The sequence below is a fragment of the Chlorocebus sabaeus genome, chromosome 16 (assembly GCF_047675955.1).
Source record: "Chlorocebus sabaeus isolate Y175 chromosome 16, mChlSab1.0.hap1, whole genome shotgun sequence".
Lineage (NCBI taxonomy): Eukaryota > Metazoa > Chordata > Mammalia > Primates > Cercopithecidae > Chlorocebus > Chlorocebus sabaeus.
In genome coordinates, this window is record NC_132919.1 from 28,300,345 (window position 1) to 28,322,198 (window position 21,854).

The window sequence follows — 21,854 nt, forward strand, 5'->3', positions numbered from 1 at the left end:
GATAAAATTCAATATTCCTTCATGATTAAAAACTCTCAACAAGTTAGGTTTAGAAGGAAAATACCTCAACACAAGAAAGGTCATACATAACAAAGGCAACATCGTATTAAATGGGGGAAAGTTGAAATATTTTTTTCTAAGATCTGGAATGAGAAAAAGATGCCCACTTTCACCACTTTTATTCCACATCCGTTTATTCTAGATGTCCTAGCCAGAGCAGTTAGGAAAGAGGCAGAAATAAAGGGCATCCAATTGGAAAAGAGAAAGTCAAATTGTCCCTGTTGTAGATGACATGATCTTATATATAAAAAACCCTAAAAGCTCCACCAAAAAGTTATTAAAACTGATCAACGAATTCAGTAAAGTTGCAGGATACAAAATCAACATATAAAAATCAGTAGGCCGGGTGCGGTGGCTCACGCCTGTAATTCCAGCACTTTGGGAGGCCAAGGCAGGCAGATCATGAGGTCAGGAGATGGAGACCATCCTGGCTAACACGGTGAAACCCCGTCTGTACTAAAAATACAAAAAATTAGCCGAACGTGGTGGTTGGCGCCTGTAGTCCCAGCTACTCAGGAGGCTGAGGCAGGAGAATGGCGTGAACCTGGGAGGCGGAGCTTGCAGTGAGCGGAGATCTCGCCACTGCACTCCAGCCTGGGCAAAAGAGCGAGACTCCGTGAAAAAAAAAAAAAAATCAGTAGCATTTCTTACATTAGCAATCAACCAGAAGAAAAAGAAATTTTAAAAGTAACCCCATTTACAGTAGCCACAAAAAAAATACAATACATAGGAATAAATTTAACCAGGGAGGTGAAAGACGTCTACAAGGAAAACTGTAAAACGCTGATGAAAGAAATTGAAGAGGACACCAAAAAATGGAAGACATGTCACGTTCATGGATTGGAAAAATTAAACTTGTAAAAATGACCATACTACCGCTGTCGCCAGCTGCTGACGCGGGCAGGTCCCGTGTGGGGCTGCCGGTGCCGGTCGCTAGGGCAGTAGACATCACGCTGCTATTCCAGACCAGTGTCAGGACCGTGAAGACGCAGAACAAGGCGCTGGGAGTGGCGGTGAGCGGCGGAGTCGATGGCAGCCGGGATGAGCTGTTCCGCCGCAGTCCCTGGCCCAAGGGCGACTTCTCCAGCCGGGCCCACGAAGTGATTTCTCACATTGGCAAACTGAGAGACTGTCTTCTGGAACACAGGAAAGATTATATTAATGCTTATAGCTATACCATGTCTGAACCTGGGAGGATGACAGACACAGAACGAGACCAGGTAGACCAGGATGTCCAGATATCCATGAGGACCTGTTCAGAAACAATTCAACAACTACGAACAGAAGCTCACAAGGAGATACATTCCCAGCAGTGAAGGAGCACAGTTCTGCTGTTTTGGATTTCATTGAAGACTACTTAAAAAAAAAAAACAGTGTGTAAACTTTACTCAGAACAAAGAGCCATCCGAGTTAAGAGTGGTGGATAAGAAAAGATTATCTAAGCTGAAACCAGAACCAAATACAAAGACAAGAGAATCCACATCTGAGAAAGTTTCACAGAGTTCTTCAAAAGACTCTGAAGAAAACCCTGCCACTGAAGAACATCCAGAAAAGATTTTGGCTGAAACACAACCTGAATTGGGAACCTGGGGAGATGGCAAAGGTGAAGATGAATTATCCCCAGAAGAAATACAAATGTTTGAACTGGAAAATCAGCGACGAATTGGTGAAATGATCAGCTTGTTTGATGAAGTGAGGCAGATCGAAGGGAGAGTGGTTGAGATTTCCAGACTTCAAGAGATATTCACGGAAAAGGTTTTGCCACAGGAAGCTGAGATTGATAGCATTCACCAGTTAGTTGTGGGGGCAACTGAAAATATCAAGGAAGGCAACAAAGATATAAGAGAGGCCAATAACAACAACGCTGGCTTCCACGTGTGGATCCTCTTCTTCCCCATGATGTGTGCTCCTTCTCCTTTCTCTTCCTCGACTGGTACCACAGCTAGCCTGGGCTGTGGGGGCCTAGCACGAGAGTCCTCATGGGCGCTCACAGACTGCGTACTCTCATGTACCCCTGGTGCTGGAGCATGGTATGACCAGATTTTACCACAGAGCCATTTGAAGAGAAAGGGATTCAGACAGACAGACATATTCCCCCAAAAGGGATACCCAGGCCGATGGTGTTCAGCTGAAAAAGAAAACAGTGGGAAGTGGCCTATGTAGCCATCATAAGGCTAGACAAACTGAATGCCGGAGCTGGTAATTAGTTGTTCCTGAACTTGAGGCTGCCTTGGCAGGGGGGCTGCTCCAGTAGCAGGGGCACAGCAGGTCTCCAGAGCCCCCAGTTGTCTCAGGGTTCTAAGGAAGTCACTGACCTTTCCCATCCCAGTAGCTTCAGGGAAGAACATAGTTAATCACGTCTCTCAACAAATGATTACTTCTTTGTTTCCTTGTGGCTTCTTGTCTGTCTGAGTCAACCAATACAGACTCACCGGAACATAGAAAAGAAAATTCACATTTGCCTTGTTAATCTAATAAATACAATTACAGCCCCTTTAAAAAAAAGAAAAAGAAAAAGAAAATGACCATACTACCAAAAGCAATCTACAGATTCAACACAATCCCGATCAAATACCAATAGCATTTTTCACATAAATAAACAAAAAATTCGAAAATTTGGCTATCCAAAATGCCATGGATAGCCAAAACAATCCTGAACAAAAAGAACAAATAGATATCACACTACCAGACTTTAAAATATACTACAAATCTCTAGTAACCAAAACAGCATGGTACTGGCATAAAAACACATAGACCAATGGAACAGAATAGAGAACCCAGAAAGAAATCCATATATTTACAGCCAACTGATTTTCAACAAAGGTGCCAAGAACATTCATTGGGAAAGGGAGAGTTTCTTCAACAAATATTGCTGGGGAAATCGGATGTTCATATGAAGGAAAATAAAACTAGACCCCTATCTCTCATCATATATAAAAATAAACTGAAAATGGGCCAGGCACTGTGGCTTATACCTGTAATCCCAGCACTTTGGGAGGCCGAGGCAGGTGGATCACCTGAGGTCAGGAGTTCCAGACTAGCCTGGCCAGCATGGCAATACCCTGTCTCTACTAAAAATACAAAAATTAGCCAGGCATGGTGGTGCACGCCTGTAGTCCCAGCTACTCGGGAGGCTGAGACAGGAAAATTGCTTGAACCCAGGAGGCAGAGGTTGCAGTGAGCCCAGATTGTGCCACTGCACTCCAGCCTAGGTGACAGAGCAAGATTCCGTCTCAAACACACACACACACACACACACACACACACACACACACACACACACACAAAAACTTCAAATGGATCAAGGACTTAAATGTAAGACCCCCCAGACTATGAAACTACTCATGAAAACATAAGGGAAACACTTCAGGACATTGGTCTAGGCAAACTTTTTATGGAAAAGACCTCAAAAGCACAGGCAACAAAAACAAAATTAGACAAGTGGGATTATTTCAAACTAAAAAGCTTCTGCACTGCAAAGGAAACAATCAATGGAGTGAAGAGACAACCTGCAGAAGGGGAGAAAATATTTTCAAACTATTCATCTGACAAGGGATTAATATTCAAAATATACAAGGAACTCAGACAAAGCAATAGCCAAAAAAAAAAAAGAAAAAGAAAAGTCAAATAATTCAAATGAAAAAAGGGTAAATGAGCTGAATAGACATCTCTCAAAAGAAAAATGATCAACAGGTATATGAAAAAATGCTTAACATCACTAATCAGGGAAATACAAATCAAAACCACAATGAGGTATTATCTCACCCTGGCACAAAAAATAACAAATGCTGGTGAGGATGCAGACAAAGGGAAACCCTTATACATTGTTGGTGTGATGTAAATTAGTACAGCCATTACTGAAAACAGTATGGAGGTCCCTCAAAACACTAAAAACAAAACTACTGTATGATCTAGTAATCCCACTCAAAGTATATATCCAAAAAAAGGGAAATAAGTATGTCAAAGAGATTTCTACATTCCCATGTTTATTGCTGCATTACTCACAATAGCTGAGATATGAGATCAACCTAAGTGTCTATCAGCAGATGAATGAATAAAAAAATTTGGTCTATATACACAATGCAATAGTATTTAGCCACCAAAAAGAAAAAATTCTGTCATTTGAAGCAACATGGATGAGGTTGGAGGGCATTATGTTAAATGAAATAAGTCAGGCACAAAAAGATAAATGTTACATGTTCTTACCCATATGTTGAAGCTAAAAAAATTGAGCTTATTTAAGGAGAAAGTAGAATAGTGATTACTAGAGACAGGGAAGGTTAAGGGTGGAGGGGATATCCAAAGTTTGGTTAATGGATACAAAAGTACAGCTAGATATGAGGCGTAAGTTATAGTGTTCTGTAGCACTGTAGAGTGACTATAATTAACAGCAATTTGTTGTATGTTTTCAAATAGCCGGAAGAGCAGATTTTGAATGTTCCCAACACAAAGAAGTGATAAATGATTGAGGTGATGTAGATACTCATTATGCTGATTTGATTATTATATATTGTGTACATGTATTGAAATAACACTCTGTACCCCATAAATATGGACAATTATGCATCAATTAAAAATAATAAAGGCAAAAAGTACAGTTGGAACTAATAAAACATTTATTTTAAAACAAAACAACAAAAAGCATTTTGGTGATACTTTTTGTCACAAAGTTACAGAAACCATGAAAATTAAGAGCCATAATTATTTGAAAGTCTCATTGAAAAGCACACAAGAGCTTTTTAAAGAAACTGAAAACTGGACAAGTAGCTAGCATAAAACTCCTGTTGCTATTCCTTTGCTCCAGACTCTGGAATAAAGAATCTCTAAGAAAGTCTTCCATCTTTCTTTGATTTCCATAACCTTGACACTTGAAGATTATAAGTTGGTTGCAGTATGTCCTTCATTTTGATTTATCAACTGTTTCCCCATGGTTAAATTCAGGTTATTCATCTTTGTCAGAAATATATCACAGAAGCAATGCTGTGTTCTTCTCATTGTATCTGATCAGAAGTCCCATAGTAACAACGTTGACCAGTTGATTAAGATTATATCTATCAGGCCCCTCCACTTTAAAGCTGTTTTTTCCCCTTTGTAATTAGTAAGTACTTCATGGGTGTCCATTGAAACCGTATAAACCATTCTTCCTTTTTGTCAACTTTTCATTTATTCATTTATAGCAGTATGTGTTCATGGTTTCGTTTTTTATTCAATGGGTTATAATCCAATACTATTACTATTTGTTTTGATACTCATATTGTCCCAGTTTTAGACAATGGGAGTTCTTTCACTCTGGCTCCTGTGTCCTCCCCTCCCCACGCCCATGGTTTTGTGTGTGTGTGTGTGTGTGTGTGTGTGTGTGGTTTTTTTTTTTTTTTTTTTTTTGACACCAGGTCTCACTCTCTCTCTCAGTCTGGAGTGCAGTGGCACAACTGTAGCTCGCTGCAGCCTCCAACTCCTGGACTCAAGTGATCATCCTCCCACCACAGACTCCTGAGCAATTGGGACTACAGGTATGCGTCGCAAGCCTGGCTCATTTTTCTAATTTTTGGTATGGATGGGGTCTCTCTGTGTTGCCCATGCTGGTCACAAACTCCTGGCCTGAAGCAACCCTCTCACCTCAGTCTCCCGAAGTGCTGGGATTACAGGCATGAGTCACCATGCCCGACCCCAGCATTTCATTATGAAAACTGTCAAACATGGCAAAGCTGAGAGAATTTTACAGCGATACCTATATACCCACCACATAAATTAATCATTTTTATTTTACCTCACTTCATTAATATTTTACCTCACTTTTTAATATGTCTATTCATCGCCCTGTCCCTCAATCCTTCCATCTCTCTTATTTTTGATGCATGTAGCGCATTTTAAGTAAATTATAGAAATCAATACACTTCTCCCTAAATACCTCAGCGTGTGTATCATTAATTAGAGTTCGATATTTATTAACAGTTTTTTTCTTTCTTTTTGCACATGGGTAAAGCAGGAAGTGTTTTCCTCTTGAGACCAAATTTCCATAAAATGAGATGTACAAATTTTAAGTGTATATTTGCTGAGTTTTGATAAATACATGCCCTGTGCGCCCCATACTCCTATCAAGATACAGAACAAATAGCACAGTGACACACCTGTAATCCCAACTACTCAAGAGGCAGAGGCAGAGGCAGGAAGATCGCTTGAGCCCAGGAGTTCGAGATCAGCCTGGGTAACATCGCAAAACCCATCTCTTAAAAAAATAAAAAACCCATCTCTTAAAAAATAATAATTAAATAAAAGATATAGAACAAAACAAGTCCTCACGCCTCTTTCCCATTCAGTTGCCCACCCTCCAGTCCCCAAAGCAACCACTTTTCTATTTTCTACCATAAATTAGTTTGATCTTTTTAGTATTATCTGGAATTTCATAAAAATGAAATTATACAGTATGCACCTTGTTTTTACAGAGTTTAAACTCTATGTACTCTTTTGTGTATGCCTTCTTTCACTCAGTATAATTTTTACTTTTATTTTTTAACATTTTCAGGGAGACAGAGTCTCACTCTGTTGCCCAGGCTGGAGTGTAGTGGCGTGTGATCATAACTCACTGCAGCCTTGAACTCCTGGGCACAAGCAATCCTCCCGCCTCAGCCTCCCAAGTAGCTGGGAGACTACAGGTGCACACCACCATGCCTGGCTAGTTTATCAACTTTTTGTAGAGACATCATGTTGCCCAGGCTGGGCACTAACTCCTGGCCTCAAGCGATCCTCCCTGCTCAGCCTCCCAAAGCTCTGGATTACAGTCATAAGCCACTGGGCCTGGTCGACTCAGCATAATTTTTCTTGAGAGTCTTAATATGTTGCTACATGTATCAGCAATTTGCTTCTTTTTATTGCTGAGGAGTATTCCATTGGATGAATATACCATGGTTTGTTTATCCATTTTCCAGTGTATGGACACTTGGGCTGTTTCCAGTTCTCAGCTATTATAAATAAAGCTACTCTTCACAATCTTAAGTAAATCTTCTGGTGACTATGTTTTCATTTCTTATTAATGAATACTTAGGAGTGGAATATATATGTTTAGCTTTATAAAAAACTGCCAATTTTCTGCCAATTTTCTGCATCCTTTTAACATGTATCCCTCATTTTTTGAGCATGTCCTTTCTTTCTGGCACAAAGAGATCTTCCAGGTTGGTCTTATATTTTCCCTTCTTTCACCCTGGAATCATCCATCTCCCCAAGCCAGCATCTGGGTTCTACACGTGCTCATTATTCATGAGTCTCCTCTCTCAGATTTCTCAGTGGACAGATGTAGAAACTGTATGTGTGTGTGTGTGTATGTGTGTGTATGTGTACGCATGCACGCACTCGTGCACACCTGTGCATGTACATGTATACATTTATATCTGCACGTACCTTTCTGTCTACTAATATTAAAAATCATGAGTTCACACTGGTAATTCCAAGTCCAATCCAACACAACAGGGTTCATTCTAGTTTTTTCTCCTTCCCTTTTGTAGTTCCGTTTTCTCTGGCTGTGTTATCCTAAATATATTTATTTATTTGATCGATCCCCCAATGAATCTATTAGTTCTATATGGAACTAATCTCCCATCACTGTTGCTGTCCTCTCTTCCACACTGATTTCCTTTTTACTACATTTAAGTTCTAACATCTTGCGCTAATCGGCCCTTCCCACATGGCTATCCTCCTTACTCTGCTTAGGTTCTGATAGCCCACAACAGATCACCCCCTCCAAGTGGATGTCCTTTACATAGTCCTTAGGCTCTGACACTCCATGCCAAGGCACATTTTCATATAGATGCCCTTGTCAATCCACTCAGGCTCTGACTCCTTACGCTGAGCTGACCCCCAACCTATGTGGATGGCCCTTCCACGTAGACACCCTCCTCACCCTGTTTAGGTTCTGACCTCCCAGGCCAGGCCATCCCTCGATTTGGATGCCCTTCTCACCCTGCTCAAGATTAAACACCCCATGTTGGGCGTCCATCTCATATGGATACCCTATTTGTACTGCTTGGAATCTGACACCCAAGTTAAACCACCTCTCTGTAAGGCCATCCTCTTTACCCACATGGACCGAAGATTGCCCTTCCACATGGATACCCTCCTCGCCCTGCTCAGGCTCTGACAACTCTTGCCTGGCTAACCCTGCACAGATTTGGGCCCTGATATCCTGCTTGGTGCCACATTGACTTCACCTGACCAGGAACAGATGCTTACCTTGCTCTGCCCCACCTAATGACTTTAGGATCAAATAGTTCAAGGAGGCAAAAGAAGGAAAGGGAAAAAAGAAGAAGAAATGGAAGATGAAGAATCCACAAGGCACTTTTAATCTAACTGAGGATTGTACTAGTTAAGATCCTTTTGACTCAAGTAATAGAGAACCCAACCCTAAGTGTTTACACATAAGAGGAATTTATTGGTTCATACAATGAAAAAGTCCAGTACTAGTTTAGGACACAACTAGATTTGGGAATCCAAATAATGACATTAGGACAGCTGTCTGGTTCTTTCTCTTTCTCTTGCTGTCTTCTGTTTTAGCTGCACTATCATACAGCCTCTACCTTTGTGGTAACCAGGTCCAGTTTCACATGCTCACAGTTTCATTCAAGTCCAATGGGAATAAAAAAGAAAGTATCTTCTTCCTAATCATTCAGTCAAAAAGTCTGGCATTTGTCAGTACTAAACCAACCACTCTGGCTAAAGGAATAGAATGTCATGACTGGCTTAAGCCTGAGGCACATGCTTCACCTCTAGAACTGTGAATGGAACCCCATTCAAACACATGACCAGAGATGGGAATGAAGTTGCTTCCCCAAAGCAAAGTTAGAGATACAATTACTCAGAGAAAGGTGACTGGATGCTAAGGAGCAAAAAATCAATAAATGTTCAACTACAGAAATGAGAAACTCACACATGATATGATGTCCACAAGTGCCAGGTAGTATTTGTTAATTGTCAAATAAATGGTGTAGAATAGATGCTATTGTCTTTTCAAGAGAAGGATAAATCACAACAGAAGTCTTCCTGAGGGAGGAGGAACTTTGAACTATAAAGGGGAAGAGTACATACTCTGTGACTTATTAATTTATAACAACTGTCAAAGAATCTTGTATATATGCACCAGGAGACATTTACAAAATGCTCATAACACTGTTCATATGAGTAAAATATTGAGAATAACTTAAACACCCACTGATAGTAGACTAAATCAGTAATGATATACTCATATAATAACATACACTGGTGAAAATGAATGAATCATAGCTACAGTAACAACATGGAAAGATATGTTGGAAAGATAAACAACAAGGAAGATATGTAGCATAGTGTTGAATAAAAAAGTATGTCCTAGAAAACTACACATGGTTTGATAACCTTTTTCTAAAGTTTATAAACATGAAAAACTGGCTGAGCTCGGTGGCTACACCTATAATCCCAGCACTTTGGGAGGCTGAGGGGGCAGATCATCTGAGGTCAGGAGTTTGAGACCAGTCTGGCCAATATGGTGAAACCCCACCTCTACTGAAAATATAAAAATTAGCCAGGCATGGTGGTGCACACCTGTAATCCCAGCTACTTAGGAGACTGAGGCAGGAGAATCGCTTGAATCTGGGAGGTGGAGGTTGCAGTGAGCCAAGATTGTGCCACTACACTCCTGCCTGGGTAACAGAGCTAGACTCCGTCTCAAATAAATAAATAAATTTAAAAAATGCAAAACTAAACCACATATTGTTTAGAAGTGTGTGTGTGCATGTGCATGTGTGTGTGTGTGTGCGTGTCAAACACATATATTGTTATGTAACTATAATAACACTGGGAAAATTAAAAGAAAGGTAAAGATAAAGCCAAATTCAGGATATCAGTGGGAGGTGTGAGGAGGCAGGGAATGGAAGAGGGCAGATCACAGAAGAATATATGTTACTGGTAATGTTCAGATTTGGTAGTAGGTTCATGATTATACAATTACAAAAATCGAGAAGAGATGTGAATACAGAAGTGTGCAAGACATGGTCAGGAACCATGAGTAGAATGGAGATACTGCAGCAAATAATTCCTATATGGCATTAGGGGCAGATGTGATTGGAAATAGACTGGATCCAAATATGGTAGGACTTTGAACCAGGGAATTGCCTAATGCAAGTTGTGTTTTAATTTAATTTTACAAACATGTATTGAGCATTTACTATTGTTAAGTCAATTACAAAGTGATAAAAGCTGGCTTTGGGGTTATGAAAGTATGAAAGGAGAGGAGTGGCCACACTGCCAAAGAGTAACAGGATAGAATTAAGTGGCTTATTGGATATGGAAGGCAAAGGTAGGGAAGGAATCAAAGCAAACCTTGAGGTTTCACCAGGCTAGGTGGCAAAATCAAAACAAAACAAAACAAAAACAAAGAAGTTGACACATGAGTCATATTGAGTTCAGCATAGAAATTCATTGTAAAATATTCCATTGGGCTCAGAGATGCCTTTGATATATTTGGTTTTCCAGTAGAGCAGTCGTCCAGGGCAGTTCATCGTAAGAGGAGAATGAAAATTCCCCCCACCAATGAGTGAACTTTTGGTTAGTTCTTGGTTTTGTGTTTGTGTCTTTTAGCTAAACTACACATCCAATTTCCAAAGCCACACCCTGGTCACGAAGTGAGATTGTCTTCAAAACAATTTCAGAATTACATAGAATTGGTTGTATCTGAACTCAGGGGCAATGAAGACCAAGTTCTGGAAAATGTTGTGGAATTTCTGATGAATGCTTTAGAGAGGAGCCACATTGAGAGTCTGAGGAATTGTGCCAGGCGGAAGTGGCTGCACCAAATCCAACGTGCTGCAGAGACAAGTGGAGTGTCCCTAGAGCCAGTGTATAGTGAGGCCTTTAAGGCCCTCACGCAGGTACGTTTTCTAAAGTGGTATGTGAGAGGAAACATCTCCTCACAGTAGGCGATGTTCAATATCCGCAAAAGAGGAGCAACCTGAATTCTCTTGAAAAATCGCTGGGTGCTGCTATAGATATTTTATTCATCCCAGTCCATTACAAATGGCCTGAAGCCTAGGAGACGCGCAACTGGAGTGACTGCTGGTTGACAAGATAGAAGCAGAGCAGAAAGGTAGAAAAGACAGATGTAGAAAAGATGTCTTGGGATTTCTAATTTCATTTCTGCTCAGAGTCAAATAAGCCTAGAATGGACAATAGACAGATTATGTAAAATATCAGTAACGAGCTGTACAAGCAGTTCAAGCTACATTTCCCTTGCATGGTATTTTGGGAGTCAGTTTTAAAAGGAACTATTTAAATCATAAACTCATTATCGAGTCTGACACCACACAGTATTTCACAGCATTGCCTAGAAGCAAGCTGAGACTACTGCAGAATCCTGTCACTTAAGAACACATGGCCGTGAGGGGCCACTACCTACAGCCTTGCCACCTCCTTAGAGACTCCCAGGTTGCTGCTGTTCACAGGCAGAAACAGCACGGCTGCCTTCTACATGTATCATAGATTCCACTGATCCAGGGAACCTGTGCCAGTCATCTCAGCTAAGTAGCGACACTTGCTCAATGGAATCATCTCCTGAATGGCTGAATTTTCCAGTGTAGTTGGAAATGGGGCAACGGGACCAAACAACCACTCAAGAAAAAGAGGCATTGTTCTAGCTTGCTTCAGAGATCTGTGGTATTGTGAGAGAAATCTCACTACACATTTGTTAATGACTCCATGATCTTGTATGTGGAAAGAAGGAATAAAGGCAAAAGAAATGGGCATGGAAAGCAAACCCAAATATATAGAAAGAGGAGAAAAATATCAGGAAAAGTGTCTCACATGTCCCCAATTTATGGATATGTTTAATGTATGTATTGACACATAATATTATTAATAACATAATAATATTTTAGGTACAGAGAATTTGTAGTTGCAGAAATAGTAGTTGCAGAAAGATTGCAATCTTGGGCCCAAAACAAAATCCTTCCTGAAATTACAAAGATCAAATATACAAAGTGTGTTAAGAGTTCCTTGAGAGCATTTTTTTTCACATTCACATTCACAGCTGATGGTCAAGAAATATGAGTGAAGTGAAGGCATATTCTTGGCCCAGCTCTCTAAAATCAACACTTTTAATAGAAACACAGACTATTTGACTATAGGTCAAAGGAATCCAAGTTTTAAACTTCTAAATTTGAGTAGACCTGAAAGTTCTCTGGTTTTGTTTTTCTTTTCCGGTAAACCAATCCAGTTGGCATAGAGGAAACCCATTATCCTCACTAAAACTCAGATTTAGGGTATAGCTATGGTGTGAACTTTTTCCTCACTGCCCATGAATAGTAATATATGCATTCTTTATTCAGGAAAATGAAACTGCTGGGGCCAGATGCATGAATTAACCAGTGAGGGGGACATGATTAGGGGAGTTCTTTGGCTGTTGGCAAACACATGGTCGAAATGTTTTGCCGTAGGATGCTGAAGCTCATGGAAATAAAAAGATCAGTGCTCACATTTCCCTCTTAGAAGAAAACCTACTACTGCCTGAGAAAGGGAATGTTCTATTGAGGAATGTGGCTTGCACCTTAGATGATGCTCTATTTGTACTGAACAGAGTGCTCTACAGGGACATGAAAGGAATCAGGTAAGAACCTCTTGAAGAGGTTGGTTTTACCCTCCTAAAATAATAATTCCCTTTCTGAGTAAACTGGCATCAAGATCCCAGCTGGCTGCTCAAAAGAGAAGTGGCTCAAGTCACCAGTGCTTCTGGAGTAGAAGCTGATGGCTTCCAGTCCTGGATGATTTCACCTATTTCTAGAGCTCGCTCTTTGGCAACGATTCGCCACACAGGGACTCTACTTCACAATATCAGTTCAATTATTTCTGCCTGCTCTGTAAGTTATGTCTCCGGAGTTCTGTTTATATTTGTTTTCTACGTCCACATCTAAGTTTTTTTTTTTTTTTTTTTTTTAAGTCTTTCTCAAGTCAGACCTCCAAACTGGTCATCTTATTGAGTCCACTGCTCGGTCATATAATGCCACAGACTGTGAATAGAGAATCGCTCTAGCTTCCTCCATGGTTTAATCTAAGTCTCTCCCTGTGCCTTTCTTCCATCCTCGTACTCTTTTTCCTCAGCTTTACAGTAGTGGATGAAGGGAAGCCGATCCATGTTCCCCAAGTTCAGTACCACGGGAACATCTTCTTCTGGGACCAGTCCCGTAATAAGGATGATTGTAATGGGTCATTCCTGGCTCTGCCTCTTCAAGATGCATATATGAGGATCTTTGGGGTCTTGGCTGTTGACACCCTTAGAGATCCCCACGAAATAAACATCTTTCTACCTCATGAGATCAGATTCTATCAGGTAAGTCATAGACGTCTTCAAGAGCAATGGTAGGATGGCCTCTCCTTCTAATACTTTTTAAAGAGTGAAACCTGAAATCCGATGAGAGTAAAGCTGTGTATACAGATAACATCATCATTCTTGCTCCTGTTCCCTGAATGTATGCTTCACTCTTTTGAGAAGTTCCCCATTACTCATGGGAGGACTTTCAGCCTCAGTTGCATATCCATGCCTCAGCCTCATGTGTCCCATAGCATTTATCACAGGAATAGAATTTTATGCTATAGAACAGAAATCCAACCATTAGACCACTAAGACCCACAAAGCGGGAATGAACTTTTAGAAGGGACAGATTTGTGTTTTACTAATAGTGGTATCTATCTAGAAATCTTTTGTACTTTCTACAAATGGTACTAACTCTGATATGTATCCCCATAGGTCTTGATTTCAGTGTTATAATTTTTGAGGATGAAAAGTAAAGAAAAAGGCCTAAATGTTTCTTGAGTATTCATGTTTTTAAATTAGATCACAAAATGATAGGCACTTTTAAGGTCATGAAATAGCTAGACCATTTCTACAAGCATTTTTATTTAATTTGTGGATAGAACTTGCAGTAAAGGAAGATTGAAAGCCTTTATGGAGACAATGAACTGTGGACTATAGCAGCGAGTTAGGAACTTGAACTTGCTATGCCCTTATCATTTGTTGCCCTGTAAGCCTTTGGCTCTTTATGTTTATTTACCATTATTTTTCACTTTCTCTTCCCATTTATTGGGTGGATAGTTGAGGAAAGTGGTAGAACCTCTTTCTCTGGACATATTTTTAATAATAAAATTCATTCTCATCTGACATGGAATTATGTGACGATATTGAAATGGAGGAGTATGAAGTTATCAGTAGGTGAAGTATATATAGTCTTGTGAGAGAGGTAAAGGCTTCTGGGTTACCCTTAGATGCCTTGAGTCCTAAGATAAAAGGCATATAATTTTGAAGAGTTTGTGATTCCTAGAGTTTCTTGACAACAAGCCCACATATGGGTTCTAAGGATTTCCCATCCCTTCTCTGTGGAACAGGGTCTTCTTATGCCTATAAGAGGACTATGTAATCTAGCACGCTGTGGGTCTTGGAACCAAACATGTCTTATAATGTTGATCTGATGATAGTGGCCATGTCTGCACAGATGCAGGCATTAACATTGGCATCCGATCAAGGCAGCTCCTACCCACCTGCCTAAGATTGGCGTTCATTCTTGGCTTTTTAACATTTTTTTTTCTCATTTCAAAGTTTATCTTGTTCCTTTGATGCTATTCTCTACTAGCACATATCACAAATTTCACTGGATGACTATCAAAAGCATAAAAACTTATGCGGGTCTCTCTCTTTACACCTCTGACTCTTTTTGTGAAACTTGCTCTGTTTCCCAGGTTGGAGTGCAGTCGTGCGATCTCAGCTCCTGAGTTCAAGCAATTCTCCTGCCTCAGCCTCCCAAGTAGCTGGGATTACGGGTGCCCACCACCATGCCCAGCTAATATTCGCATTTTTAGTAGAGACAGGGTTTCACCATGTTGGCCAGGCTGGTCTCAAACTCCTGACCTCAAGTGATGCACTCTGACTTGGCCTCCCAAAGTGCTGAGATTAAAAGCATGAGCCATGGTACCTGGCCTATGCCTTTGATTTCTTGATGATCCTTTTTTTATAGTAGAACCTGGAACATTGCCCTTTGAGGACTGCTGAATAATTTGCAGGAAGTAGATTATCAAGAAGTAATTAAATTACTGGTAAAGGTAATCCAATTACTATATTACTAATTATTTTTTCTATTTTAAAAAGAGTAGGCTATTTGAATTTTCTGTCTCTACAGGGTGTTGCCAATGTCTTTAGCACTGCCTATCACTACGTCCACAGCCGGGAGCACATTCTGCATATTGTGATCACTGGCATTGGCTGGCTCTTTGACGTCACATCCAGCATCACCTCCATCACTATGTACTTTGTAGAGCCTAGCCCAACCCAGGTAGGCAAGGTTCAGTAGTGGTAGATCTCTCCAAGGTAGCCAAGTGTCTAGATGTTATTTCTTGCTAATATTTGAAAACCATATTAATTAGCTATTAGTCTAACTGAAGACGGATTTCCCAATACAAGACCCTTGATTGTGAGTGACAGGAATCCACCTCAAATTGCCTTAGCCAAAAGGGAGAATTAACTGACTCACGTGACCAAAATGAAGACAGGGCAGGAGTCAAGCTATCTTTCAGGATGGCCAGATCTAGGGATTTGAAACCATCAGTCCTCTCTTGTGTTCATCTGTCCACCTCTCATGTTTGTTTCCCTCTGTACATTGGTTTTGTTCTTCCAGCTAAAGATTGGCTTCTTCCACAGAGCAAGTCAGATGCTTACTAAAAGCAACCAGTAAAAAGTTCCAGTTTGGAAAACCCAAGAAAGAAGACAGAGTCTCACTCTTATTGCCCAGGCTGGAGTGCAATAGCGCAATCTCAGCTTACCTCAACCTCCACCTCCCGGGTTCAAGTGATTCTCCTGCCTCAGCCTCCCAAGTAGCTGGAATTACAGGCATGTGCCACCATGCCCAGTTAATTTTGTATTTTTAGTAGAGATGGGGTTTATCCATGTTGGTCAAGCTAGTCTTGAACTCCCAACCTCAGATGATCCAGCCACTTCGGCCTCCCAAAGTGCTACGATTACAGGTGTGAGCCACTGCGCCGGGCCAGAAAACTCTTTTTGACTTATACTGAGATATGTACCCCTGGCCAGAGTGTGGACTTTACAGTAATGGGCACCACTCACCAGAATCTCATGGGTGGAGTGGGAAGGGACTAGGAGCTGCTGTTTTGGAAGGACTCAGTTATATGACACCAATTTTTTTTAAGCCCTCCTATCCATAATGTCATGAATTCTTGCTGACTATTTGCTTTGCTTCTTTATACTTTGTGTTAGGATTTTGCATATGATGAGAGTGGGTGGAAAGGTTTTTCCTTTCAGAAAGGCTGAATGACTCTGGGAGGTGCTTGGTCTGGTGGTAGCATCACCTAGTTGTCTCCCAGTCCCTTGGCTGGCCCACAGCAAGCATGTCTGCACTTCCCTCCGGGCTGCTTCTTTCCTTTTTCCCACCAGGTCCCTACTTCCCTCCCTCAGTGGCTGGTTCAATCTGATGAGGCCTTGGTCAATGAGGGCAGAATCGTGGACTCTCTTGTGGGTTGGCCAGGCCATGGAGGCAGAGAATGCCTTGTAATTGGCACTGCTATTGAGGGTGTGGTTGGGAGCCTCCAAGGGCACTTAGGACTGGGGCAGAGCACCCTGTTTGAAGGGCCCCAGCTATAGTGGCCCTTCAAAGTACATGGGGTCCCAGGGAAGATTCAGAAGAATACTGTCAGGGCCTTAAGAGAAACAACACATAGGGAACCATGGAAAAGGCCAAAATAGCCCAAAGCAGTCAGCAAGAAGCATGACTTCAGCGGCTGTAGGTTCAGAATCAAGAGTCCACGGACAAAACCACCAGGGTCACATCCCATCTGACGTGGACTTCTTATGGTGGTGAAGAAGATCCTGCCAAAAGTAGGGGGAGAGAAGGGCCACCCAGCAGCGGGTTGTGAGTGAGATCGTGGTGGGACAGAGACCAGAACAGCCTGGCTAAGCTCTTTTCAAGCACTCAACGATCATAACTTCCTCAGCCTCCCTCTTCCCCTTCTGCAGCCCCTCCAGATTCACATTTCTCTCTCTTTTCCAGCCTGCTCTGTGTCTCAAAAAATAAACCAGTATCCATGGGCTCTTTGGCCCTTTGGCTTCTGCTTGAGTTTGTCCAATGACAGCTGCCAACAGGACACTGGAGGGCAGAAGCAGAGTGCAACTGGGGCATTGGTGCTTCTGTCTCCCTCTCTGCCAGGTTGCTGTGGGTTAGCTGTGTTTCTCTCCTAAAGGTCACTTCACCTTTCATCAGGCAGTCCTGTCCACACAGCTGTCCTTTGTCGGTTCTGGTCATTGCTTCCCCAGCCCGCACCCCATTTCCCCACCTCTTCAGGCTAAGAGTGGTAACAGCTCTTCCTTATTACTAGGTCGGGATTCTAAACACTGCCTTCATAAATAGTTCCTTTGTTAAACTCCCCTTAAATTACCCAGCTGGGGCAATCTGCTTCCTTGTGATACCCTGACTGATACGAATTATAAAGTAAATTCTGAGATACTCCCCCTCACCTCAAGCCCATGTTCCTGTAAGGTACAGAGTCACAGAGGAAAAAAATTACTGCTCTGTTAACAGTAACCATAGATGAGTAAAAACAGATTCAAATTCTCTTAGGTATGAAATTCAGGGTATTTTACTTTATCACCCCAAAGCACCTCTGTCTATTTCTTTGGAGTACCGAACTTATTAAATAGGTAACTGTGGCAGGCAGAATAATGCCTTCCCCTAAGATGTCCATGTCCAAATTCCTGGAAACTGTGAGTATGTCACTTTACATGGCAAAAAGGATTTTGCAGATGTGATTAAGATTAAGGAATTTGAGATGGGGAGATTATCTTGGATTATCCAGGTGAGCCCTGGATCGTATGAGCCCTTAAAAACAGAGAACCCTTTCTGGTTGTGATCCATGAGAGACAGGAGGATGGAGGAAGAGTCAGAAAGATGGTGAGTTAACACCCCACTGCCGGTCCCGAGATACACAGGGCTGTGGACAAAGGCCCAGGACACTAAGGGCAGCCCCCGGCTGACAGCTAGCAAAGAAATCAGTATGGCAGTCTTTTATTTCCCTGGGGTCTCAAGAGAGACAAGTAGCTAACACGGGTGCCTGGTTTGCTATCTTAAGTCATGGCAATGTAGGCTTTTGGAAAAATTTGAAAGTCAGACTGGCCGGTGATTTCTCCTTTCTACCTCATCACATTCCTTTTCTAAGGCAGTAAACAGACTTTCTGCTTGAATGAGAGGGAAGAGGAGGGGAGAGACTCTCAGGAGGAGAAAAATGTAACACTACAATTAATGTTTCACATCACACATTTCGTAATAGGAAGCAAATTTTCTTTTACCTCAGGGATTTCAAAAATGTTGTTATTCTGGAACATTTTACTCACTTCATCGCATCACCCTTAGGCCCTATATGAAACAAACTGTAATTTATGTCAAGTGATATAAATAGTTCTTATGAAGTAGAAGGCCGTGATTTTCTCCCACAAGAAGATCATTTTTTAAAGATATAATTTCTTCCAACAATTATTTATAAATTTAACAAAATTCCAAGAAAAATCTCAACATCATTTTTTAAAAACTTGACAAATGATTTTAATTTTCACAGGATAGCTAAGAATACGAGGGTTGAGAGAACATTTACAATCTTGGTCTGGAGAAGGATTGCTACTTACACCAAAGGTTGGAACAATTAAGGGAAGGTTGATACATTGACTAGATAAAAATGTAAAACTTTCTTGCACCAGAGTTATAAAGAAAATTAAATTGCATGTGACAAACTGGGGGAAATCACCATTTACCTGGCAAAGGGTTAACACGATTATACACAAATCAATGAGATTTTTTTAAAAATCCAAAAGAAGGCCAGGCGCGGTGGCTCAAGCCTGTAATCCCAGCACTTTGGGAGGCCGAGACGGGCGGATCACGAGGTCAGGAGATCGAGACCATCCTGGCTAACCCGGTGAAACCCCGTCTCCACTAAAAAATACAAAAAACTAGCCAGGCAAGGTGGCGGGTGCCTGTAGTCCCAGCTACTTGGGAGGCTGAGGCAGGAGAATGGTGTAAACCTGGGAGGCGGAGCTTGCAGTGAGCTGAGATCCGGCCACTGCACTCCAGCCTGGGCAACAGAGCGAGGCTCCGTCTCAAAAAAAAAAAAAAAAAAAAAAAATCCAAAAGAAAAGCAAAGGGCAAGTATACTTGGGGGAAAAAAAAACCATGCAAATGATTTATAAACATGTAAGAAAATATTCAATTATTCTCAATGAAATAAATACAAAGTTAAGTAAAAGATAATTTTTACCTAGTAAATCGAAACTTTCTTTTTTTTTTTTTTTTTTTTTTTTTTTTGAGACAGGGGTCTTCCTGTGTTGTCCAGGCTGGTCTCGAATTCCTGGACTCAAGCTGTTGTCCCATCTCAGCCTCCTAAAGTGTTGGGATTACAGGCGTGAGTCACCACGCCTGGGCCAAAAAAATTTTTAACTACAATTTGAAATATCTGTTAGACATCTTAGAGGAGATATTGAATAGGCAGTCCGGTATAAGCTCTCAGTGTTTGGGTAGAAATCCAGGCTAATGAATAAACGGCATTTAAAGCCATAAGACTGGGTTACATAACATTGTCAAGGTATTCAATGCCACTGAATTGTACACTTAAACAGATGGTTAAATGAGAAATATGCTATGTATGTTTTACCGCAATACACAAAACAAAACACAAAACCATGAGACTGGAAGGGATGACCAAAGGAATGCGTGAGAAAAGAAAAAAAAAAAGTCTCAGGACTGAGCCCTGAGGTGCTCCAAGTGTTTGGAATCACTGTGGCTCAAAAAATTTTACTGACTGTGACCCACAGTATGAAAAACATTTTCCATCCTGACTCCTTACATGAACATGCGGGCACACACATGAAACAGAAATTTCACAAAAGAATACCTACTTTCCCTACATGTTATATTTTCTGATATTCTCTCTTTTATTTCATTCCTTGTTTTTTACAAAAAAAAAAAAAAAAGTGTTTGTCAAACAAGAAAAAAGGAAAAGAGCATAAATATTAAAGCAAAGGAGATAAACAATTTGTAATGGGAAAGGTGAGCATGGATAGATATTGGAGACGAAAGGGGAAAAAAATAACAAGCCAGAACCAGAAGAAAGAAAAGGAGGGGGAAATATAATTGCAGCCTTTTCCCGAAAGGTTTCCTAGGAAATTTTAACTAGGAGTGCTTTTCTCACTACTGAATAATTGCTGAGGGGCTCGCTGAATGTACAGTTTTTGGTCTGACTAAAATCAAATAAAAAATAAACTTAGTTTCAGGCATATTATTTTAAGCCGCTTATTTTCTGTATTATGCTTCTGATCTAACAGCAGGAGTGGTCAATTTATACAATTTTGGAGGGAAAAACAGGAAAGTTGTGGCTAAACATTTAAACCTAGATACATAGGGTGAGATTTCAATATATATATATTTTTTCAGTCTAGTATGTAACATTAAGTAACAAACCATGAAAGAAATAAATTTGGAAAGAAGCTAGAAGCCCAGTCGTCAATATGGAATAATCTTAACAATTTTCCAAGGATAATGTTGACAACATTTCCCTTCTAAAGAGTTTGGAAGAACCCTTGAGGTCATGGAGTATAGAGGCAAGAGGAAATTTCACATTACAAAGCAGCGGTTCCTCTTCCAAGCACCATTTAGCATGCAGCCTCTATGGATCCTCTTGTCATATTTCTTCTTTATTCCAATAATTAGTTATCTTTATTTTTATTTTTTTAGAGACCAGGTCTCATTCTGTTGCCCAGGCTGAAGTGCAGTGACATGATCGGAGCTCACTGTGACTTTGAACTCCTAGACTCAAGCGATCCTCCTGCCTCAGCCTCTGGAGTAGCTAAGACTACAGGCATGCTCCAAGAATTATTTTTTCAAAGGAATGATTCATCAAAACCCCTCTTTACATCTCTTAATTGAATTTGTGTTTCCTACAGTTACTGTATTTACAGAATATGTTAATATACTTTCATAAATAGTTTCTATGAAAAAAATATTGATCAAAACTCATTAAAATATTTTCACAACCCACATGTAAGTTGTGTGTTGACCTACAGTTTGAAAACTTCTTAGAAGTAAGGGAAATAAAGAAGCAAAGAGAATGAGGATTGTTTAGTGAGGTAGAAGGAGAACCAGGAGAGTGTCGTCCCAACAGCGAAGTGAAGAAAGTAAATCGGCCGGGCGCGGTGGCTCACGCCTATAATTCCAGCACTTTGGGAGGTTGAGGCGGGTGGATCACCTGAAGTCAGGAGGTCGAGACCAGCCTGGCCAACATGGTTAAACTCTGTCTCTACTAAAGATACAAACAAACAAACAAACAAAAAATTAGCTGGGGTCAGGCGGGGTGGCTCACACTTGTAATCCCAGCACTTTGGGAGGCCAAGGATGAGGTCAGGAGTTCAAGACCAGCCTAGCCAACACGGTGAAACCCTGTCTCTACCAAAAATACAAAATTAGCTGGGTATGATGGCGCATGCCTGTAATCCCAGCTACTTGGGAGGCTGAGGCAGGAGAATTGCTTGAACCCGGGAGGCGGAGATTGCGGTGAGCCAAGATCGTGCTATTGTACTCCAGCCTGGGCAACAAGAGTGAAACTCATCTCGGAAAAAAAACAACAACAACAATTATCCTGTTCTTTAATAGTACTAAGTAAAATGACACTGTCCTTAAAGCCAGAGGTCATCTAAGCTTTCCTTTTTTTTTTTCTATTTATCTGTCCCCAAAAAGCTTTAATGG

At 41.0% G+C, this 21,854-nt stretch overlaps 1 protein-coding gene and 1 pseudogene across 1 annotated transcript in view; both read left to right on the forward strand.

Annotated features, from left to right (window-relative positions):
• EFCAB5 (EF-hand calcium binding domain 5) overlaps positions 1–21,854 on the forward strand; it is a 169,448-nt gene that overhangs the window by 124,794 nt on the left and 22,800 nt on the right. The window contains exons 14-17 of the mRNA XM_008010917.3: positions 10,663–10,952; positions 12,513–12,682; positions 13,174–13,402; positions 15,243–15,395. Of these exons, the coding sequence (XP_008009108.3) occupies positions 10,663–10,952; positions 12,513–12,682; positions 13,174–13,402; positions 15,243–15,395 (842 nt within the window). The remainder of the gene's footprint in view (positions 1–10,662; positions 10,953–12,512; positions 12,683–13,173; positions 13,403–15,242; positions 15,396–21,854) is intronic.
• LOC103242657 (syntaxin-18 pseudogene) lies at positions 1,135–3,908 on the forward strand (annotated as a pseudogene).